The sequence below is a fragment of the Acinonyx jubatus genome, chromosome B1, assembly GCF_027475565.1.
Source record: "Acinonyx jubatus isolate Ajub_Pintada_27869175 chromosome B1, VMU_Ajub_asm_v1.0, whole genome shotgun sequence".
Lineage (NCBI taxonomy): Eukaryota > Metazoa > Chordata > Mammalia > Carnivora > Felidae > Acinonyx > Acinonyx jubatus.
In genome coordinates this window covers 169,346,209-169,367,601 of record NC_069382.1, presented here as the reverse complement: position 1 = coordinate 169,367,601, position 21,393 = coordinate 169,346,209, and the positions used below count along the sequence as shown (strand labels likewise).

At 36.0% G+C, this 21,393-nt stretch overlaps 1 protein-coding gene across 6 annotated transcripts in view; it reads left to right on the top strand.

The window, feature by feature from the left end:
* KLHL5 (kelch like family member 5) overlaps positions 1-21,393 on the top strand; it is a 92,123-nt gene that overhangs the window by 29,796 nt on the left and 40,934 nt on the right. For all 6 annotated transcript variants that reach the window (XM_027055476.2, XM_027055456.2, XM_053217455.1 and 3 more), the window contains 4 exons: positions 2,574-2,756; positions 5,541-5,677; positions 6,195-6,391; positions 15,614-15,826. In XM_027055476.2, coding sequence (XP_026911277.1) covers positions 2,614-2,756; positions 5,541-5,677; positions 6,195-6,391; positions 15,614-15,826 — 690 coding nt within the window. In that variant the 5' untranslated portion in view covers positions 2,574-2,613. The remainder of the gene's footprint in view (positions 1-2,573; positions 2,757-5,540; positions 5,678-6,194; positions 6,392-15,613; positions 15,827-21,393) is intronic.

Below are 21,393 nucleotides of genomic sequence, written 5' to 3'. Positions count from 1 at the left end.
GTTCTTTCAGAATTTAACATTGATTAGAATTTATGCTTGGATAATGGCAATTCATCACTCAAAAACATTCAGCTAACTCATTGCCTCACCATTACTGAGAATTTAATATAAGAAATGTGATCAGAAATGTAGGAACCCTAAGAAAGAAGCACTTGATTTATTTACTTGATCTTGTTCTTGAAATAATTTGTGGTTTATGAAAATTAAATGTTCTAATTTTCTTTCATTCTTAGATCAGTAAAACTCTTAAAACCACTTGTCAATGTTTTGACAATATAAAACTTCATTTTATTGAAAAATATTTTAAATCTTCAAATCGTTGTTCACCAGTTACCATCATTTGTTATTGCTCATGTTTTCTCCTAGATTTTAAAATAATTTTTAATTCTCATTTATTTGTATAAATACACATATATTTACATATTACTTTATTTTTATAATAATTATCTCAAATGTAAATTTGAGTATATTATATTGGATTTCCAAAGTCATTACACCAATATTCACAGTGTATGACACATGCATTCTAGATAATATATATTTTGCTTCTGTTATTATTATTGACAGTTTTCCTCCAAGAACATTTTTTAGGGCCCATATTTATATGCATTAAAAACGTGTTGGGCTGGGAGAATTTAGGAGAGATATGTATTAGTCAATATACTGCTACCATCTAAGACAGATAAATCTCAATACAATGTGAGAATTCTTGTGACTATAACCTATATGAATGTTCTTACCTGAGTGATCTTCCATGTGTCTATACTACCTCTTCCTTGATCTAAGCCCTCAGTCCTCTCCATTCAACTCCTATAAGAGAAGGAAAGCACGAGAAAGGAACACCTGCTCTTAGCCACTTTAGCCTGGAGGTGACACAGTTCATTTCTATAATAAGACCACACCTATCTCTGACAGAGGCTGGGAGATGCAGTCTAGCTATATTCTCACAAGTAAAAGTAAAAGGGTTTTAAAGGTGAACACACAGTGGTCTCTGTGACAGGCCTGTTTCTGTCATGTATGAATTGCATGACTCCTGGCAAGGCACTTGCTCTCCTTGGCTTCAGTTCTCTTTACCTTAAACATAAAAGATACAATGACTTTTTCTTTTTTGGTAAGATTATTAGTGGTTTATATTAAGAATATTCTCTTAAGATACGATGAGAATTGAATCAACAAAGCATTTGTCAAAATCATAATTATCCCTAAAAGTAGATCTGACAAGAAATGAGAGCTAAGTTATGGCATAGTCAGTGGTTATGTAATTAATTGCATAGCCAGTGGATGTTGATTATGTGATTCAAGTGATCGTGGGGGTGGTGGAGAGGGGTGGACCTAGAACTTAATTCTTGATGTTAACCTTTTTACTTTTTCACCATTTCCATCAGTAAATCATATGAAAACTCAGACTTTTCAAATTATAATTTGGAAATCTCAAGTAATTTTTAGATATCTGGGTTAGACCATCAATTTCCTTTACCTGTAATATAAGTTGTAGTTTACCTGGGCTTTTGAAGAATGACTAGAGGGTCAAATGAATTATTTATAACATTATTTTTATGACAGTGTACAGTTGACCCTTGAACAATATGGGAATTAGGGATACCAACCACACACATTTGAAAATCCCCATATAACTTTTGATTCCCTGAAAACTTAACTATAGTCTGCTCTTGACTAGAAACCTTAAAAATAACAGTCAATTAACATATATTTTGTATATTATATATATTATATACTGTATTCTTATAGTAAAGTAAGCTAGAGAGTAAAGAAAATGTTATTAATATCATAAGGAAGAGGGGCACCTGGGTGGCTCAGTTGGTTGAGTGTGGCCTTCAGCTCAGGTCATGATCTCACAGTTTTTGAGTTCAGGCCCCACACAGCAGAGCTGTTACCTCTGTGCCCTCTCTCTGCTCCTCCCCTGCATGTGCTCTCTCTCTCAAAAAAAAAAAAAAAAAAAATATATATATATATATATATATATATATATATCATAAGGAGAAATTACATTTTTAGTACTGTACTGTGTACTGAAAAAAATCCACGTGTAAGTGGACCCACACAATTCAAACCTGTATTAGTCACAGGTCAACTATGTTTTATATTCTAAACAGTTACCCTATAAAATGAACTGTGGAATATAACCCATTTTTAAGTAAAGAGTGGCTTGGATTTATATCTCTAAAATAGTTTCATTGCCTTCCTGCCTTCAAAGAATAATATCTTACACCCTGAAATATAATGTTAGGAGATACAACTATCATTATGAATATAACTTGGCTCTTTTTCAACAGAGATATTATGTTGACCAGTAAAAAGATCTCAAAAACAGACACCACAAAGAATATGTATAGTTACTAATAGGTGTCACATTCACTCACAATGTTTACAAGACACATGCATTTTTTGAGCCATCATTGAATTTAAAAGGCAAAAATGAATCATTACACGTTACTGTTGACTGATAGCATCAATTACTTCTATTACATTTAAAGGGTTTTAAGGGATGTGATAGAAAATATATTTTCAATGTGATAGTAATATTTCAAAAGGTGTGTTCTCTTTCTTTTCAGGACTTCCAATAGTAGTCAGACATTATCATCCTGCCATACTATGGAGCCATGTTCATCAGATGAATTTTTCCAAGCCCTTAATCATGCGGAGCAAACATTTAAAAAGATGGAAAACTATTTGAGACATAAACAGTTATGTGATGTAATTCTAGTTGCTGGTGATCGCAGAATTCCAGCTCACAGGTAAATTGTTTTCTAAGTCTCTATATGTGAGAAGTATTTCCTTGCTAACTTAGTGATGTATGTTGAGATAATTTGTTCCAACTATTAGGATAGGATGCTTTTGGGAAAGGGTATCTTTCATGGAATTTCTACAAAGAAAACAGTGCATGTGAAATTATTACACATTAAATGACCCCAGAAGGGTCACTTTCCCTCTGCAGAATGACAAAAACAAAGCACACTAGCCTCAGATTGGTCAGTATTGTTTGGTATAGATTTCAGCTACTATGAGCAGCTTTCCTCCTAAATTCTGCCTATTAAATAACTTTAAACAAACTCAATGGAAATGAGAGCTGTATTTAGAAGCAAAAAAGCTAGTGGAAGGAAATGGCAAAACCTGTGAAGAGTTTTAAAATAGTGACACCTGTTCCAACTTCTATTTGCTGACTTCTCTAAGAAATATGAAAAGCAGTGATGCTACTATTTTTTGAAATAAGAAAAGGAAAAGAGAGGTGTTTAATAAAGAATATTTCATTGTTTCTTTTCATAATTCCATATTCAGTTGTTCAGTGTTAATCACTGTGAGGACCTCAAAGGGTTGTTTTTTTTAATGCTTTCAAAAACTAATTAACACTCTGTCTCAAGGGTTTTCTTAAACTTTCCAAAGTGGAAGTGAAATCATTAGGAAAAATGGGCTTGTTCTTAGTTTCCAGTGATTCAATGAGTATACATTTATTGAGATGCTCCTAGATACTGTGACAAAAAGCATTGGTTTATTAGAAAAGATACTTCAACCTGCATTTCATAGAGGCCCCTCAAATTCTATTATTTCTAAAACAGAGTTCATTACCTTCCCTTCCACGTATGTGTAAACTCTCACCATCTAACTCAGGTTACCAGTGCCAGAAACTGCCAACTGGTCTCCCTGCTTTCACCTTTTCCCCCTACATTCTTTTTTCTACACAGCTACTTGAGTGATCCTTTAACAAAGAACTCAGATACAGTCACTCCTGCAATCAGACTTTTCAGGGACTCCTCACGTCGCTGATTGTGAAAGCCCAAGTCCTCACAGTGGCCTGTGTGATTACCAGTGCCTTCTTATGCTCTGTCCAGCTCCTGTCCTCGTGCACTCACAGCCCCCATGTTCCTTGTATGTGCCAGGCATGCCACTGCTACCTTTGGGTTTTTGCTTTTGCATTGGCTGCTACTTTGCCTGAATGCTATTCCTAGGCACCTGTATGGCTAATTCCCGCACCTCCTTCAAGTCTTTGCCCAAGTGCCACTTTCCAGTAAGACCACTTATTTAACCCCACTGCCTACTCCCCATTTGCCCTTATCCTCCCTTTCCCCCTTAGCACTTACCACTCTTTAATTCACTATTGCATTTACTTCTGATGTTTATTATTTATTTCCCTTCCCTCTAGAATGTAAGACTCCATGAGAGAAGGGATCTTTTGTCTGTTGTTTATACTGACAATATCTAGAACAGTGCCCAGTTCTTATTAGGTATGAATTGGTTTGGTGAATAAATGAAATAAATGAATAGGCAGTTCTCAGAGGAAACCTGAATGACCAATGACTGTTTGAAAAGACCTTCAATCTCACTAGCAATCAGAGGAATGAAAATTAAAACAACGAGGGGCACCTGGGTGGTTCAGTCGGTTAAGCGTCTAACTTCCACTCAGGTCATGAGCTCAAGTTCATGAGTTCATGACTGCTGACAGCTCAGAGCCTGGAGCCTGCTTCAGATTCTGTGTCTCCCTCTCTCTCTGCCCCTTCCCCACTCACGCTCTGTCTCTCTCTTTCAAAAATAAAATAAGCATTAAAAAAAATTTTTTTAAACAACAGTGAGATGCCCCTTAACACCTTGCACATGGCCCCCAAATTTAACATCTGACAATGTTGTGGGAAAATGTTCTCTTTCACACAGTGCTGGTGGGGGTCTAAATTGGGATAGCACCTTGGAGAGCAATCTGGTAAACCTGTGACTTAGCACTGCACACCTGGGGAGGGAGGAGAATGGAAGTAGAGGGGAACACAGAGGGAGCTTCAACTATTATCTGTTAATATTTCTTCAAAAAAAAATAAATAAATCTATATAAGTGTGCTGACATGGCAGTGTCTCCAAGACATCAAATAAAAAATGCACATTTCAAAATATATATGTATAACCTATTTTTCTTCATACATGACTATCAAAAATCTGATCAGATATAGATAATATATAATAATGTACTATTACAAAAATATTATAGTTTTATAGTATTACAACAAATACTATAATAACAAAATATGAACATTATAATATACAGTGATAAAAAAATCACAAAAGTTAAAAATAACCTGCTAAAACCATTCTCAAATGTCTCCCATATATTTACTGTTTCTACAATTAAATTTAAAAAAACACACACACAAAACCTTAGGTTATTTCCAAAAGTGATAAACAGAAAATAAACTCTACACTTTTTTTCTTTTTTTATATGGTCAATTTCATGCTGTGGGCTTTAGCTTTTCTTCTGGATGTTTTAAAGTGATATTTGAGTAATGAATGGGTAAATCATTTACCTCAGCAGAAAATTTTCAGTAATGGTAATTTATTATTCCAAGGAAGGAACTAGAGCATAAAGCAATTTGTCAAACTTAAAATGCATTTCCCAGTACCATGCACTTTCTATGGGTAACAAATTAAAAAAAAAAAAAAAAAAAAGAAGGAAAGAGAGAAAGAGAAGCAGCAGCATTTATTGATGAGCATCAACTTTATAATGTGGTCACTGATTTTTTCTTCTTCTGATATGTTCTCAGATTGGTGCTCTCCTCTGTCTCTGATTATTTTGCTGCCATGTTTACTAATGATGTCAGGGAAGCAAGACAAGAGGAAATAAAAATGGAAGGTGTTGAACCTAATTCACTATGGTCCTTGATTCAGTATGCGTATACAGGTAATAAGTCTGAAAATGTAAATTTAAAACCTCTTAAGGTTATGTTATATTCTTAGATTTCAGATTTCTGCTTCTAGCAAAGCCTGCCACAGCTAACAGTTAATTCTGTTGTTGTCATCACCCCTAATGATACTTCATAAGTTAAAATCTTTATATTAGAATCTTTAAAGTGGTTATCATAACTAAGCTTATGATTGGTATTTTTAAATGTTAATATAATAATTAGATGAATTATGTAATGTTTATAAATTATTTGCATTTAAAATTAGATATGCTACTTAAAGCATCATTTAAAATTCTGAAAATAAACCATTAGTTTTTTATTTTAATAGAAGTCAAAGAGCTAATGATTTTTTTTTTGTATTTAGTACTTTTCTTTTTGGACTATCTTAAACCATCTAGGTCTGGAATTCATGTAATGAACTCTTGTTTAGAATTATTACTATTAACATTGATTATTTTATAAATTAAAGTTAATATAGCTCTATAGTTAATGGAATTTCTTTTTATCATTAAGGCCGCCTTGAATTAAAAGAAGATAATATTGAGTGCCTGCTATCTACAGCTTGCCTTCTTCAGCTTTCACAGGTTGTAGAAGCTTGCTGTAAGTTTTTAATGAAACAGCTTCACCCGTCCAACTGTCTTGGAATCCGTTCTTTTGCTGATGCCCAAGGTTGTACAGATTTGCATAAAGTGGCTCACAATTATACTATGGTATGTATTTTCTGAAAAGCAGAAAGGCATATATGCTCTTTACCCCATTCCTTATTGTTGTGGGCTTATCTACATGTTGCTGTTTCCCCATGGCTCTGCCATATGTTGTGAGGTCTAGGTTTACTGTCTAATGCAAAATATTTTCATTGAGTTATGAGGGGAATCACCAAGTAATATATGAGTCAAGCCTGGATATATGAGTCAAGCCTGAAGTTATTGTAGTTGCTGAGAAGCAGAGCAGTGGCCTGGGACTGTTGTATTCAAGGTTTTCAGATCTGCCACTTTTTAAAGCAGGATTTCCCCCACATTTTCCTTTGTAGCACCTGGGTGTATTTCAGAATTGCCTACATATTCACTGATGGAAATTGGTGATGGTGACTGTGGGGTATTGGTACAGTACTAGTACAGATGATAGAATGAAAGGGAGGCTTTTTATTAAAGATAAATCTGGTTATATATAAGAAGGGTTTTTTAGCTATGTAGAAAGATGTTCTTGTTAACTGTAGCAAATTATGTGCACAAAGTAAATTGCAGAGGAGGTTCTCATTCAGAAACCTGGAGGATAATGGGTACAGATTGCTCTAGGATACCAAGAAAAGAAGGGCATGTTGAAGGCATATTGTTAGGACCAGGTCCCACAGTCTTCATAGTAGGAAGGTTTGCGCAAAGGAGGATATTTGGATTTTTAAGGAATGACCATCTTGTCACACCAAGGCAGTTAGGTCTCCACAGCTGGGCCAAGATTGTTTGACCTGCTACAATCAGGACAGTACAGCTTCTGAGAGAAGAGAGAGTGTGAACATTCACACACATTTATACCGGTTATCCATATTACTATTTTATCAACATTCAGGAGATGTTTTTGTCTACCTTGTCTTCCATCCCCCATCCTTCCACTGAATTGGTTTTTCTGTGAAGGGATTGACAGGTACTTTAAGAATCTTTCACTACAGAAACAGAGATTTGGAAAGAATTGTGAGAACAGATGTTTGCAACAACTGGGAAGAATAATTCCACCAACTTCATAAGTTTAATGAGTTAATAGCAGTTTAGTGCTTAAAATTGACACATAGTATACCCAGTCAATAAATGGTGTTATCATCGTTACCATCATTATAGAGATTTACTCTATTTGACACAGTAGGGATTGATGTGAGGGAATACAAGCACTCATACAGAAGTACAGCCTTTATGATTCATTTTTCCCCTGTGGTGTCGTCACTTCTTGGGAATGTTGCTTGTTTATAATGGCTATAGTGCTTCGAGTAAAAAGCTAGAGATTGTATGACAGGGCAAAACCATACAGATCTAGTGTCTTCTAAATTAAATCCCAGGGGAGATTTTTTTCCCCCATCTCAGTCTTTATCTTTCCCTGCAGATTTCTCATTTTGATCTTAAACCTCAGTTTCAAATAATTTGGGGAGTAAGATGAATATAAATAAAGTAAAGCTGGTTTTCTTTTCTTCATAATCCGTTCATAGTTTAAGTAATACCTCTTTCTTAGGAAGGAATGCACTGGGGTCACGCCTGTTGTTTACAGTAGAGGCACAGTGGCTGCTTAGACATAATGGCTTAGACTTAAATTGGCTTATTTTTTTATTAAAGTAGAGTTGGCTTGCAGTGTTTCGTTTCAGGTATACAATGTAGGGATTCAACAATTCTATACATTATGCTATGCTTACCATAAGTGTAGTTACTTTCTATAGCCATACAGAGTTATTACAATATTATTGATTCGGGTCAATGTTTTTAAAACTATTTTCATATCCAATTAGTTGGGTATTTTTTTTCTCAAGACCTTTATTTGACATTATTCAGTTTGAACAGAGACATGAAATTTAAGTCTAACAACAGTAAGTCATTTAGAGGAAGATTGTTTGACTTGAATTGTTGCTATGGGAACTCGATGAAAATGTATCACAAAATTCAATCTTCAATTTAAACAAATCCCTCAGTAATTTCATTTGCTTAAAACCTAATTCCAAAAGGAGGAAAGGCATAATGCTAGCAAGTGTTTGGTAGCGTGATAGCTATTTATATTACAAAATAGATTTTAAGGTTTTATTTTAATTCCAGTGAGTTAACATACAGTGTTATATTAGCTTCAAGGTACACAATATAGTGATTCAACACTTCCATAAAACACCTGGTGCTCATCACAACAACACAAAAGAGAGTAAGCATACTACCACATAGTGAATTCAGTTGTTACAGTCAGTAAATGATGCATCTGTTGGGGATGTTTACTCGTCCTCTGTGAGCACAGGTAGGAGAGGATGAAGAGTTCCTTCTTTTTATCTTGAAATCTGGAAACTGGTGCTCATTCTGGCTGCCACTGAATGTGACCTGGCACAAGTTATTTAACCTCCACCAAAAAGTCTAAGACTGGGTATATTATTACAAATATCTAATGACATTATGGATTTATGAAATAAATACAAGCATTTAATTTTAAATTTTGTTTCTTGATCTAGAAAACCTTGAAAAAAACATTGAATTCTGTTAAAATCCCTGCTTTAAAACCAAATAATACTTTTGAAAAGCACTTTGTGTTTAACCTTGAGTTCAGTAGTCTTTCTGTAAGTTGTTGAGAGACTTGATTTTCACTTAAAATGAATTAGAATGGAATGGACAGCATTCTGAAATAGGTATATCAACAAATAAATAATAAAATGTATATTGTTATATAATAGTCCTTTTCTAATTGATGAATTAATCCCTTTGCATTGGTAATGCCACTAATACCATTTGAAAGGAAACCAATAGTTAACAGCAGTATGGTGTGAATGTTGATTATGCTATACACTACCTTTGAGCAATTACAAATGTGTATTACTAGAGAACTCACTAAATCCCTAAAAAGGAATAACATCAGAATCATAGAGATCCCAGAAGATGAAGAGAGAGAAAAGGGGTAGAAGGTTTATGTGAGCAAATGATAGCACAAAACTTTCCTAACCTGGGAAAAGACATAACACAGACATCAAAATCCAGGAAGCACAGAGAACTCCCATTAGATTCAACAAAAACCAACCGTCAACAAAGCATTATCAGTCAAATTCACAAAGTACACAGAAAATGAAAGAATCATGAAAGCAGCAAGGGAAAAAAGCCCTTAACCTGCAAAGGAAGACAGATCAGGTTTGAGCAGACCTATCCACAGAAACTTGGGCCAGAAAAGAGTGGCAGGATATACTCAATGTGCTGAATCAGAAAAATATGCAGTGAAGAATTCTTTATCCAGCAAGACTGTCATTCAAAATAGAAGGAGAGAGAAAAAGTTTCCCACTGGAGAGTGTGATGCTAAGTGAAATAAGCCATACAGAGAAAGACAGATACCATATGTTTTCACTCTTATGTGGGATCCTGAGAAACTTAACAGAAACCCATGGGGGAGGGGAAGGAAAAAAAAAAAAAGAGGTTAGAGTGGCAGAGAGCCAAAGCATAAAATACTCTTAAAAACTGAGAACGAACTGAGGGTTAATGGGGGGTGGGAGGGAGAGGAGAGTAGGTGATGGGTATTGAAGAGGGCATCTTTTGGGATGAGCACTGGGTGTTGTATGGAAACCAATTTGATAATAAATTTCATATATTAAAAATAATAAATAATAAAATTTAAAAAAAAGTTTCCCAGACAAACAAAAACTAAAGGAGTTCATGACAACTAAACCAGCCCTGCAAGAAATTTTAAGGGGGACTCTGAGGGGAGAAAAGACAAGGAAAAAAAAACAAAAAAGACCAAAAGCAACAAAAAACTAGAAAGGACCAGAGAACAACTCTACAGGCAACATAATGGCAATAAATTCTTATCTTTCAGTACTCTAAATGTCAGTGGACTAAACGCTCCAATCAAAAGACATAGGGTAACAGAATGGATAAGAAAACAAGATCCATCTATATGCTGTTTACAAGAGACCCAGTTTAAACTTAAAGACACATTCAGATTGAAAATAAGGGGATGGAGAAACATCTATCATGCTAATGGTCACCAAAAGAAAGCCAGAGTAGCCATACTTATATCAGGCAATCTAGATTTTAAAATAAAGGCTCTAACAAGGGATGAAGAAGGGCATTATATCATAATTAAGAGGTATATTGACCAAGAAGACCTAACAGTTGTAAACATCTGTGCCCCAAATGTGCAAGCATCCAAATAATTAAATCAATCACAAACCTAAAGAAACTCATTGATAATAATTAATACCATAGTAGTAGGGGACTTCAACACCCCACTTACAACAATGTAAAGATCATCTAAACAGAAAATCAGCAAGGAAACAATGGCTTTGAATGACACACTAGACAAGATGGACTTATAAGATATACAGAACATTTCATCCTAAAGCAGCAGAATACACATTCTTCTCCAGTGCACACGGAATAGTCCTCAGAATAGATCATATACTGGGACACAAATCAGCCCTCAGCAAGTACAAAAAGATAGAGATCATACTGTGCATGTTTTCAGACTACAACACTATGAAACTCAAAATCAACCACAAGAAAAATTTGGAAAGATAACAAATACTAGGAGACTAAAGAACATCCTACCAAAGAATGAATGGACTAACCAAGAAGTTAAAGAGGAAATTTAAAAGTACATGGAAGCCAATGAAAATGATAACACCACAGCCCAAAACCTCTGGGACGCAGCAAAAGTGGTCATAAGAGGGAAGCATATAGCAATCTAGGCCTTCCTAAAGAAGGAAGAGAGTCTCAGATACACAACCTAATCTTACACCTTAAAGAGCTGGAAAAAGAACAGCAAATAAAACCCAAAAACAGCAGAAGGCAGGAAATAATAAAGATTAGAGCAGAAATCAGTGCTATAGAAACAAAAAAACAAAACAATAGAACAGATCAATGAAACCAGAAGCTTGTTCTTTGAAAGAATTAACAAAATTGATAAACACCTAGCCAGTTTGATGAAAAAGAAAAAGGAAAGAACCCAAATAAATAAAATCAAGAATGAAAGAGGAGAGATCACAGCCAACACAGCAGAAATACAAACAATAATAAGAGAATATTATGAGCAATTATACACCAATAAATTGGGCAATCTGGAAGAAATGGACAAATTCCTAGAAACATATACACTACCAAAACTGAAACAGGAAGAAATAGAAAATTTGAACAGACCCATAACCAGTAAAGAAATTGAGTTAGAAATAAGAATCTCCCAAAAAACAAGACTCCAGGGCCAGGTTGCTTTCCAGGGGAAACCTACCAAACATTTAAAGAAGAGTTAACACCTATTTCTTGAAGCTATTTCAAAAAATAGAAATGGAAGGAAAACTTCCAAACTCATTCTGTGAAGCCAGCATTACCTTGATTCCAAAACCAGACAAAGACCCCACTAAAAAGGAGAACTATAGACCAATTTCCCTGATGAACATGGATGCAAAAAATCCTCAACAAGATACTAGCCAACTGGATCCAACAGTACGTTAAAAAAATTATTCACCACGACCAAGTGGGATTTATACCTGCGATATAGGGCTTGTTCAATATCTGCAAAACAATCAATGCAATACATCACATTAATAAAAGAAAGGACAAGAACCAAATGATCCTCTCAATAGATGCAGGGAAAACATTTGACAAAATACAGCATCCTTTCTGGATAAAAACCCTCAAGAAAGTAGGAATAGAAGGATCATACCTCAAGATCATAAAAGCCATATATGAAAGATCCACCACTAATATCATCCTCAATGGGGAAAAACTGAGAGCTTTCCCCCTAAGGTCAGGAACAAAACAGGCATGTCCACTCTTGCCACTGTTACTCAGCATAGTATTGGAAGCCTTAGCCTGAGCGATCAGACAACACAAAGAAATAAAAGGCATCCAACTCGGGCAGGAGGAGGTCAACTTTCACTCTTTGCAGATGGCATGATACTCTATATGGAAAACCCAAAAGATTCCACCAAAAAACTGCCAGAACTGATCCATGAATTTAGCAATGTCACAGGATATAAAGTCAATGTACAGAAATAGGTTGTATTCCTGTACACCAATAACGAAGCAACAGAAAGAGAAATCACAGAAGTAATCCCACTTACAATTGCACCAAAAACCATAAAATACCTAAGAATAAATCTAACCAAAAAGGTGAAAAGTCTATACACTGAAAACTATAGAAAGCTTATGAAAGAAATTGAAGAAGACAGAAAAAAAATGGGAAAAGAGTCATGCTCCTGGATAGGAAGAACAGATACTGTTAAAAATGTCAATACTACCCAAAGCAACATCTACATAGTCAATGCAATCCCTATCAAAATAACAACAGCATTCTTCACAGAGCTGGAACAAACAATCCTAGAATTTGTATGGAACCAGAAAAGACCCGGAATAACCAAAAGCAATCTTGAAAAAGAAAACCAAAGCCGGAGGCATCACAATCCTGGACTTCAAGATGTTTTACAAAGCTGTAATCATCAAGACAGTATGGTACTGGCAGAAGAACCGACACTCAGATCAATGGAACAGAATAGAGAACCCAGAAACGGACCCACAAACATATGGCCAACTGATCTTTGACAAAGCAGGAAAGAATATCCAATGGAATAAAGACAGTCTCCTCAGCAAGTGGTGCTGGGAAAACTGGACAGGACCACTTTCTTACACCACACACAAAAATAAACTCAAAGTGGATGAAAGACCTAAACGGAAGACAGCAAGCTATCAAATCCTTGAGGAGAAAGCAGGCAAAAACCTCTTTGACCGTGGCCACAGCAACTTCTTACTCAACGTGTCTCCTGAGGCAAGGGAAACCAAAACAAAAATGAACTATTGGGACCTCATCAAAATAAAAAGCTTCTGCACAGTGAAGGAAACAATCAGCAAAACTAAAGGACAGCCAATAGAATGGGAGAAGATATTTGCAAATGACAATCAGGTAAAGGGTTAGTATCCAAAATCTATAAAGAACTGATCAAGTTCAACACCCAAAAAACAAATAATGCAGTGAAGAAATGGGCCAAAGACATGAATAGACACTTCTCCAAAGAAGACATCCAAATGGCTGACAGACACATTAAAAAATGCTCCACATCACTCATCATCAGGGAAATACAAATCAAAACCACAATGAGATACCACCTTACCCCTGTCAGAATGGCTCACATTAACAACTCAGGCAACAACAGATGTTGGTGAGGATGTGGAGTTTGCACTGCTGGTGGGAGTGCAAACTGGTGCAGCCACTCTGGAAAACAGCATGGAGGTTCCTCAAAAAATTAAAAATAGAACTGCCCTACGACCCAGCAATTGCCCTACTAGGTACTTATCCAAGGGAATTGGGTGTGCTGTTTCGAATGGGCGCATGCGCCCCAATGTTTATAGCAGTGTTATCAACAATAGCCAAAGTATGGAAAGAGCAAATGTCCATCAATGGATGAATAGATAAAGAAGATATATATGTGTGTGTGTGTGTGTGTGTGTGTATGCATTATATGCTAACTAACTTGGATGTAAATTAAAAAATTAATTAATTAATCACATATCTGCTATAACTAAATGACTAAACAATTAAAGTTGAAAAAAAGACATTTTGATTTGTTGAGAATCTTTCCTAATATTATGTAATAAATGCTTCCATGTATCTGTATGATATTTGTTTTTGAAATTTTTAATACCTGCTTAATAGTTCATTGAGTTACAAACCCCTATAGCTGGACCTTTAGGCTGATTCCTGTTTTGTACTATTATAAATAATAATTCAGAGAAGCATCATTAGAGAAGCATCAGCTTTTTTTTTCCCTTGTGAATTATTTATAAAGTATTAAACTGCTAGTGGGGTAACTAGGTTGAGGGCTTAAGCATTTTTATAGCTCTTGCTATGTGTTACCAAATAATTTTATGATGTCAGTATATAATTGGGTCGAACAGTTTGCTTGAAGCCAACATCAGGCTTTTATTAAAATACATTTCTGAAAATGATAATCAGTCATTTAAAATAGATACATTTGGGCATCTCTAACAAATCATGATGAATTGAGGCAATTGAATTTAGTTAATTATTCATGTATGGTTTCCTATTTAAGAATTTCTAAGAAAGGAATGTCAACCCAAGATATATTTTAGATTAGTACCTAATTTGGGTTACTGCAAGCTATGTGGAACATATAATTCTCATTTTAATATAGAAGATAGTCACCAGTCCTTATCTCTAGCTCTAATTTAAACAGCCCTAGCTATTTCACTAGAACCGTGTATGCTGAGACAGCCATAGCAAACTAGGAAATGTACGAAAAACATTAAGGGACAATATACGTAGCTTTTGCATTTATTTTATAGTTATGTAAACAGTCCATGCATTAAGACTTGTAACCTTGCACACCAGAAAGTAAATTTCCCGTCTCTTCAGACTGTTTAGCATAATAACCTAGCAAAAGTCATTATCTCGCAGCTAAAGTCATTTCTATCTCCCATTTCAAATTATAAGGAGCCTGATTCTAATATGTGACTGAAAATGAATGATCTTTGGTGCAAGGGCTTAGGGTCCCAGTGCATTCTATGTCAACACTCTTGCTTTGGCTCTTTTTCTTTGAGACCAAAAGAACTTCATACATAAATCAGATTAGAAGTTTTTAAAACAGATCTAAAATCCTGGGTGGTCTTATAAATTACATTAAAACATTCTAGTATAGGCTAATCAGGTTCTAGGATAGCCCTAAGGACATACGGTCTTCCCTGGGCAGAGTCTGAGAAGACTTCTGTGGTCTTGGGAATGGTCTTGAGCGATCTAGCCAGCCAGGCAGCCCTTTCTGGGTAAGAGAAATAACTTCATCGCTCACCCAAGTGTTTAGCTGTACTGTTAACCAAATTCTTCGGCAACCACAAATGTAAACTAAATTTGATGTTAAGAGTATCCTACATCTCAGAGTCTAATTCATTTTTTCTACCTTCTACCTCTTGAAAGACTTGCCAGAACTATGCCCTAACTTGACCAAAGCAATACGTACCAATCCCAGGTCCATTTTTAAAATGTACCAAATGGTAGAATTTAATTCTACTGATATAGAGACTTAAAATGTAACAACATAATTGCAGTTTAAATGTTATTTTCTACTGTGTTTCTTTCCTAGTGATACTATTGTAAGGAAGGTACAAACTGTACAAACTGTATTTTGGCATCTAATTCAGAATTTTTTATTTTATCTTAAATAAACCGATGGACAGGAGGAGCAGTGTTGTTTATGTGCTATTTATTCCCTCTAGGAACATTTCATGGAAGTAATTCGAAACCAGGAATTTGTACTATTACCAGCCAGCGAAATTGCGAAGCTCTTGGCCAGCGATGACATGAACATTCCTAATGAAGAGACGATACTGAATGCACTTCTAACTTGGGTCCGTCATGATTTGGAACAGAGACGGAAAGATCTCAGTAAACTTTTGGCTTATATTAGGCTACCTCTTCTTGCACCACAGGTAAACTGTTTTTGATTATTTAATCAGCATCATAATTTCAACAACATTTGAGTATTTACTTCATGCTAATTATGTTAATATGTACATGTCTGTAGGTTTTTTCCTTTGATTATTCTATCTGATAAGGTCGTTTTACATATACTCCTATGAAATGCATAGTTGAAAAGATACTTAGGTAAAAAAATTTCTGCTTATGTTTTCTTTTTTTTAAGCTTATTTATTTTGAGAGAGAATACGTGTGCATGCACACACATGGGAGCTGGGGAGGAAGAGAGAGAATCCTAAGCAGGCTCTGAGCTGTGAGCACAAAGCCCAGCCTGGGGCTCAATCTCATGAACTGTGAGACCATAACCTGAGCTAAAATCAAGAGTTGGATGCTTAACCAACTGAGCCACCCAGGTGCCCCTCTGCATATATATATTCAACCCAGAAGGTCTGGCTACCTAAATTCCATGAATTAAATAACATTTTCACTTAGGGGTTAGTAATTTTATTTGACTCAACTAGAAACCTGTCCTAGCAATTGAGAATTAGTAAAGCTGCTAATGCAAGTAGCAATGGACACTAGGAACCAGAAAAATTTGATTAATTCATTTGCTACATGTTTACTAAGTATCCACTAAATGCTGGATTCTGGTGATATATAAACTGAGACATGATAAAGAGTTCCAGCTCTGACATTTTAAAATTCTGTATCTGGGCATCTTCACACACCTCAGTCTCTTAGTCTATCAGATGGAGATAACATTCTCTTTGACTGTCTCACAGGATTACTATAAAGATGAGAAAAGGGCTCTGTGAAACCAAATGTGCTATAAATAATCATGGTAGGATTATCAGCATCGTTTTAGAATTGAGAGACATCTAGTTAGTATATTCAAGGTGATCAGTCATAACATATTTACATGCATAGTTTCCCCTTTGTACAGTTCTAACTGGAATGTGCAGCAGTCTCCCCTTATCAGCAGTTTGGTTTTGTGGTGTCAGTTGCCCACAGTCAGCCATGGTCAGAAAGCAAATGATCCTCCTTCTGACGTCTTGTCAGATCATTAGTTAGCCTAACACTACATCGCGGTGCCTATGTTACCCACCTTACTTCAGGTCAGCACGCAGGCATTTTATCATCTTCTGTCATCACAAGAGAAAGAAGGGCACGTACAGTACAATAAGATATTTAGAGAGAAAGGCTGCATTCACGTAACTTGTATTACAGTATTATAATTGTTCTATTTTATTATTTGGTATTGTTAATCTCTTACTGTGCCTCATTTTTAAATTAAACTTTTTCATAGGTATGTATGTATAGGAAAAAAACATAGTGTACACAAGGTTCGGTACTATTTGCAGCTTCAGGCATCCACTGAGGGTCTTGGAACATATCCCCCATGGTTAGGAGGGGGGACTTCTGTACAGTAATTTCTACTGCCTATTTTGCTGCTTATCTTGAAGGCTTGAATAGAGAAAGAAGGCCTTGAAAGTGAAGAAAGAATGAGCTGTTACTACTTGAGATCAGATTTTTGTTGTTTCAAGTACCATCAATTTTATCTTACCTGCATTTATCTTGGGCATTATGTATTATTTCCAGCCATTGTTAGCAAAAGTTACTGTTTGCTGTCTACCTTATAGAGACAAAAATTAGCGCTGATGCTTTATAAGAAAGATCTTCTCTTTGGAAGGAAGAATTTTCTATGAATTCATAGGAATGAAACTGCATGAATTTATGACAATTCAGGAAAAATAACATTGTAAAACATGTCCTTTGAAATCAGGTTTTAAAAAGAGAGTTATATTTTACTGATACTTTGCAGAATTTTTTTTCTTATCCTTTTCTAGATTACAGAAAATAAAATGTGAAAAATCCTAGTAGACTTTGAAAAAAATCTGTGCAATTAAGTAACCTGATAATTGACTTCAGTGCTGCAGTTTCAAATATTTATGATACTGTATTTGCATGACTCTTTAAAATTTCTGTTATCCATGGTACTGCTGATAATCATAGGCGTAAGATCTTAGAGTTAAAAGGCAGCCATGTAGTCTAACACCTGTTGTACAAATGAAGTAACAGACTAAAAAAGTAAAACCATATGCTCAAAATCATAAAGTGATTGCATAAATTCCTGTCCTTCTCCATTGTAGTTCTGTTTGCCTTTGCTACTTGACTAACATAGAGCTAATAAAAGATGGAGGTAGAACTTGAACCCAAGTTAAGTTCTGTGCCATTCTCACAGAACCATTATGCCTCTTGAATGTCCTATATGTAAAATTGCTGGGTGAGAAGAAGAATGTCAAGTTGAGGAAGAAATAGATTAAAACATAAATTTGTAATTACAATATAATGAGAGGTAGGCTGTGATAGATACATGAACATGGCATTATAGAAATAATCCGAGTAGCTACCCAGAAGAGGGGGCAGGATAGCCCAGGAGAGATAGGAGATTATACCTAGTTATGGAGTCATGAGCAATGCATCATGCCCTGGAATTTGAAGAGCGCTTGCATGGCTCGAGAGCAGAAATAAAAGGTGTGGAGAAACAGAGAATCTCTAGTTATGCCAAAGAGTTTGTGTTTTATCCCAGAAGCATTGAGGAAGCACTAAAGTTTAAACAGAGAATGGCATAATTAACATTTTATTTAGGAAGATCCTCTAACAGTGTTGCAGAGATTGGATTGGAATGGTCAAAGTAGAAATCCATTACGAAGACTATTAGATTCAGGCAAGTGAATTAAGCCTTCTCTGGCAGTGGAGGTAGAAAAATTACCAGGCTCAAGAGCTATTTAGGAATTAGAATTGATACAAGTTAATGATCAGTTGAAAGGGGAGGGTACAAATAAAAGAGGGCTCCAAAATGATTCTGATTTGTCCAAGTAGTTTAAGGAAGGTGCTGTCAATTAAGACAAGGAATTGAGGATGAAGAGCTGATTTTGAAGGTGAGAAGAAAGTGGAAGAATCATGTTCCCAGAGCTTCTTGGTACCTTTAATCCTCTTGGAGTCTAGGAAGGAGTTTTGAAAATTTATTATTAGGTTGTTGAAGCCAAAAGGAAGAGAATGACATGACCAAAGAGAACACAAGGGCACTAGGAGTGGAACCCTAGGAAATAGTAGGATTTAGTGGTAGTTCCTAAACCTGCCTAAATAACTGGAGTGCTGTTAAAAACAGATTCAAGTCTGGGGCGCCTGGGTGGCTCAGTCGGTTGAGTGTCTGACTTTGGCTCAGGTCATGAGCTCATGGTTTGTGAGTTCGAGCCCCACGTCGGGCTCTGTGCTGACAGCTCAGAGCCTGGAGCCTGCTTCAGATTCTGTGTCTCCCTCTCTCTCTCTCTCTCTCAAAAATAAATAAAGATTAAAAAGAGATTCCAGTCTAAGAAGGAGGAAATTTTAACATTATCAGATATTATGATCTTGTTCAAAGAGACAAGATAATGACAGAAAATCCATTGGATTAGCCCATTTGTTTCAAATTGTGGTCTCCAAGTATAGGATCAGCACCACCTGGGAAGTTGTTTAAAATACAAATTATGGGGAGGGACCAAGATGGCAGAGCAGCATGGAAGTTTCTTGTGTCTCTTGTCCCTGAAATGCAGCTAGAACAACACCAAACCATCTTGCACACCTAAAATATTGATCTGAGGGTTAACTCAACAATCTGTGTAACTTGAACCAAGAACTCAGCAGGAATTCACCCCAAAAGAAAGAACAGGAAGAAACGACAGCCAGGGACTTAATCAACACAGACACAAGCAAGATGTCTGAACCAGAATTTAGAATATGATAATAAGATTACTAACTGGGGTTGAAAAAAAGCATAGAATCCCTTTCTGTGGAGATAAAAGAAGTAAAATGTAGTCAGGACGAAATTAAAAATGTTATAACTGAGATGCAGTCTTGAATGGATGCCACAGCAGTAAGGATGGATGAAGCAAGGCAGCAACTCAGCGATATAGAGAACAAACTTATGGAGAAGAATGAAGCAGAAAAAAAGAGGGAAACCAAGGCAAAAGAATATAAGAATATATTCTTATATATAAGATATATATAATATAAAATATAAGAATTAGAGAACTCGGTGACTCATTAAAAAGAAATAACATCTGGATTATAGGGGTCCCAGAGGGTGAAGAGAGAGAAAAAGGGGTAGAAGGTTTATGTGAGCAAATGATAGCACAAAACTTTCCTAACCTGGGAAAAGACACAGACATCAAAATCCAGGAAGCACAGAGAACTCCCATTAGAGTCAACAAAAACCATCAACAAGGCATATCAGTCAAATTCACAGAATACACAGACAAGGAAAGAATCATGAAAGCAGCAAGGGAAAAAAAGTCCTAATCTACAAGGGAAGACAGACCAGGTTCGCAGCAGACCTATCCACAGAAACTTGGCAGGCCAGAAAAGAGTGGCAGGATATATTCAATATGCTGAATCGGAAAAATATGCAGTGAAGAATTCTTTATCCAGCAAGACTGTCATTCAAAATAGAAGGAGAGAGAAAAAGTTTCCCACACAAAGAAAAAGTCAGAGTTAGTGACCACTAAACCAGCCTGGCAAGAAATTTTAAGGGGGACTCTCTGAGGAGAGAAAGGACAAAACAAAACAAAAAAGACCAAAAGCAACAAAGGCTAGAAAGGACCAGAGAACACCACCAGAAATGCCAACTTTACAGGCAATACACAATGGTAATAAATTCATATCTTTCAGTACTCACTCTAAATGTCAATGGACTAAATGCTCCATTCAAAAGACATAGGGTAACAGAATGGATAAGAAAACAAGACCCATCTACCTAATGTTTACAAGATACCCATTTTAGACCTAACAACACCTTCAAATTGAAAATAAGGTGATGGAGAAACATCTATCATGCTAATGGTTGCCAAGAGAAAGCCAGAGTGGCCATACTTATATCAGGCAATCTAGATTTTAAAATGAAAACTCTAGGGGCACCTGGGTGGCGCAGTCGGTTAAGCGTCCGACTTCAGCCAGGTCACGATCTCGCGGTCCGTGAGTTCGAGCCCCGCGTCGGGCTCTGGGCAGATGGCTCAGAGCCTGGAGCCTGTTGCCGATTCTGTGTCTCCCTCTCTCTCTGCCCCTCCCCCGTTCATGCTCCGTCTCTCTGTCCCAAAAATAAATAAAAACGTTGAAAAAAAAAATGAAAACTCTAATAAGAGATGAAGAAGGGCATTATATCATAACTAAGGGGTCTATCGACCAAGAAAACCTAACAGTTGTAAACATCTATGCCCCAAACGTAGAAGAATCCAAATATATAAATTAATTAATCACAAATATACAGAAACTCATTGATAATAATACCAAAATAGTAGGGGACTTCAACACCCCACTTACAACAATGGAAAGATCATCTAAACAAAATCAATAAGGAAACAATGGCTTTGAATGACACACTGGACCAGATGGACTTAACAGATATATACAGAACATTTCATCCTAAAGCAGCAAAGTACACATTCCTCTCAAGTGCACATGGAACATTCTCCAGAATAGATCACATAATGGGACACAAATCAGTCCTCAACAAGTACAAAAAGGTCGAGATCATACCTTGCAT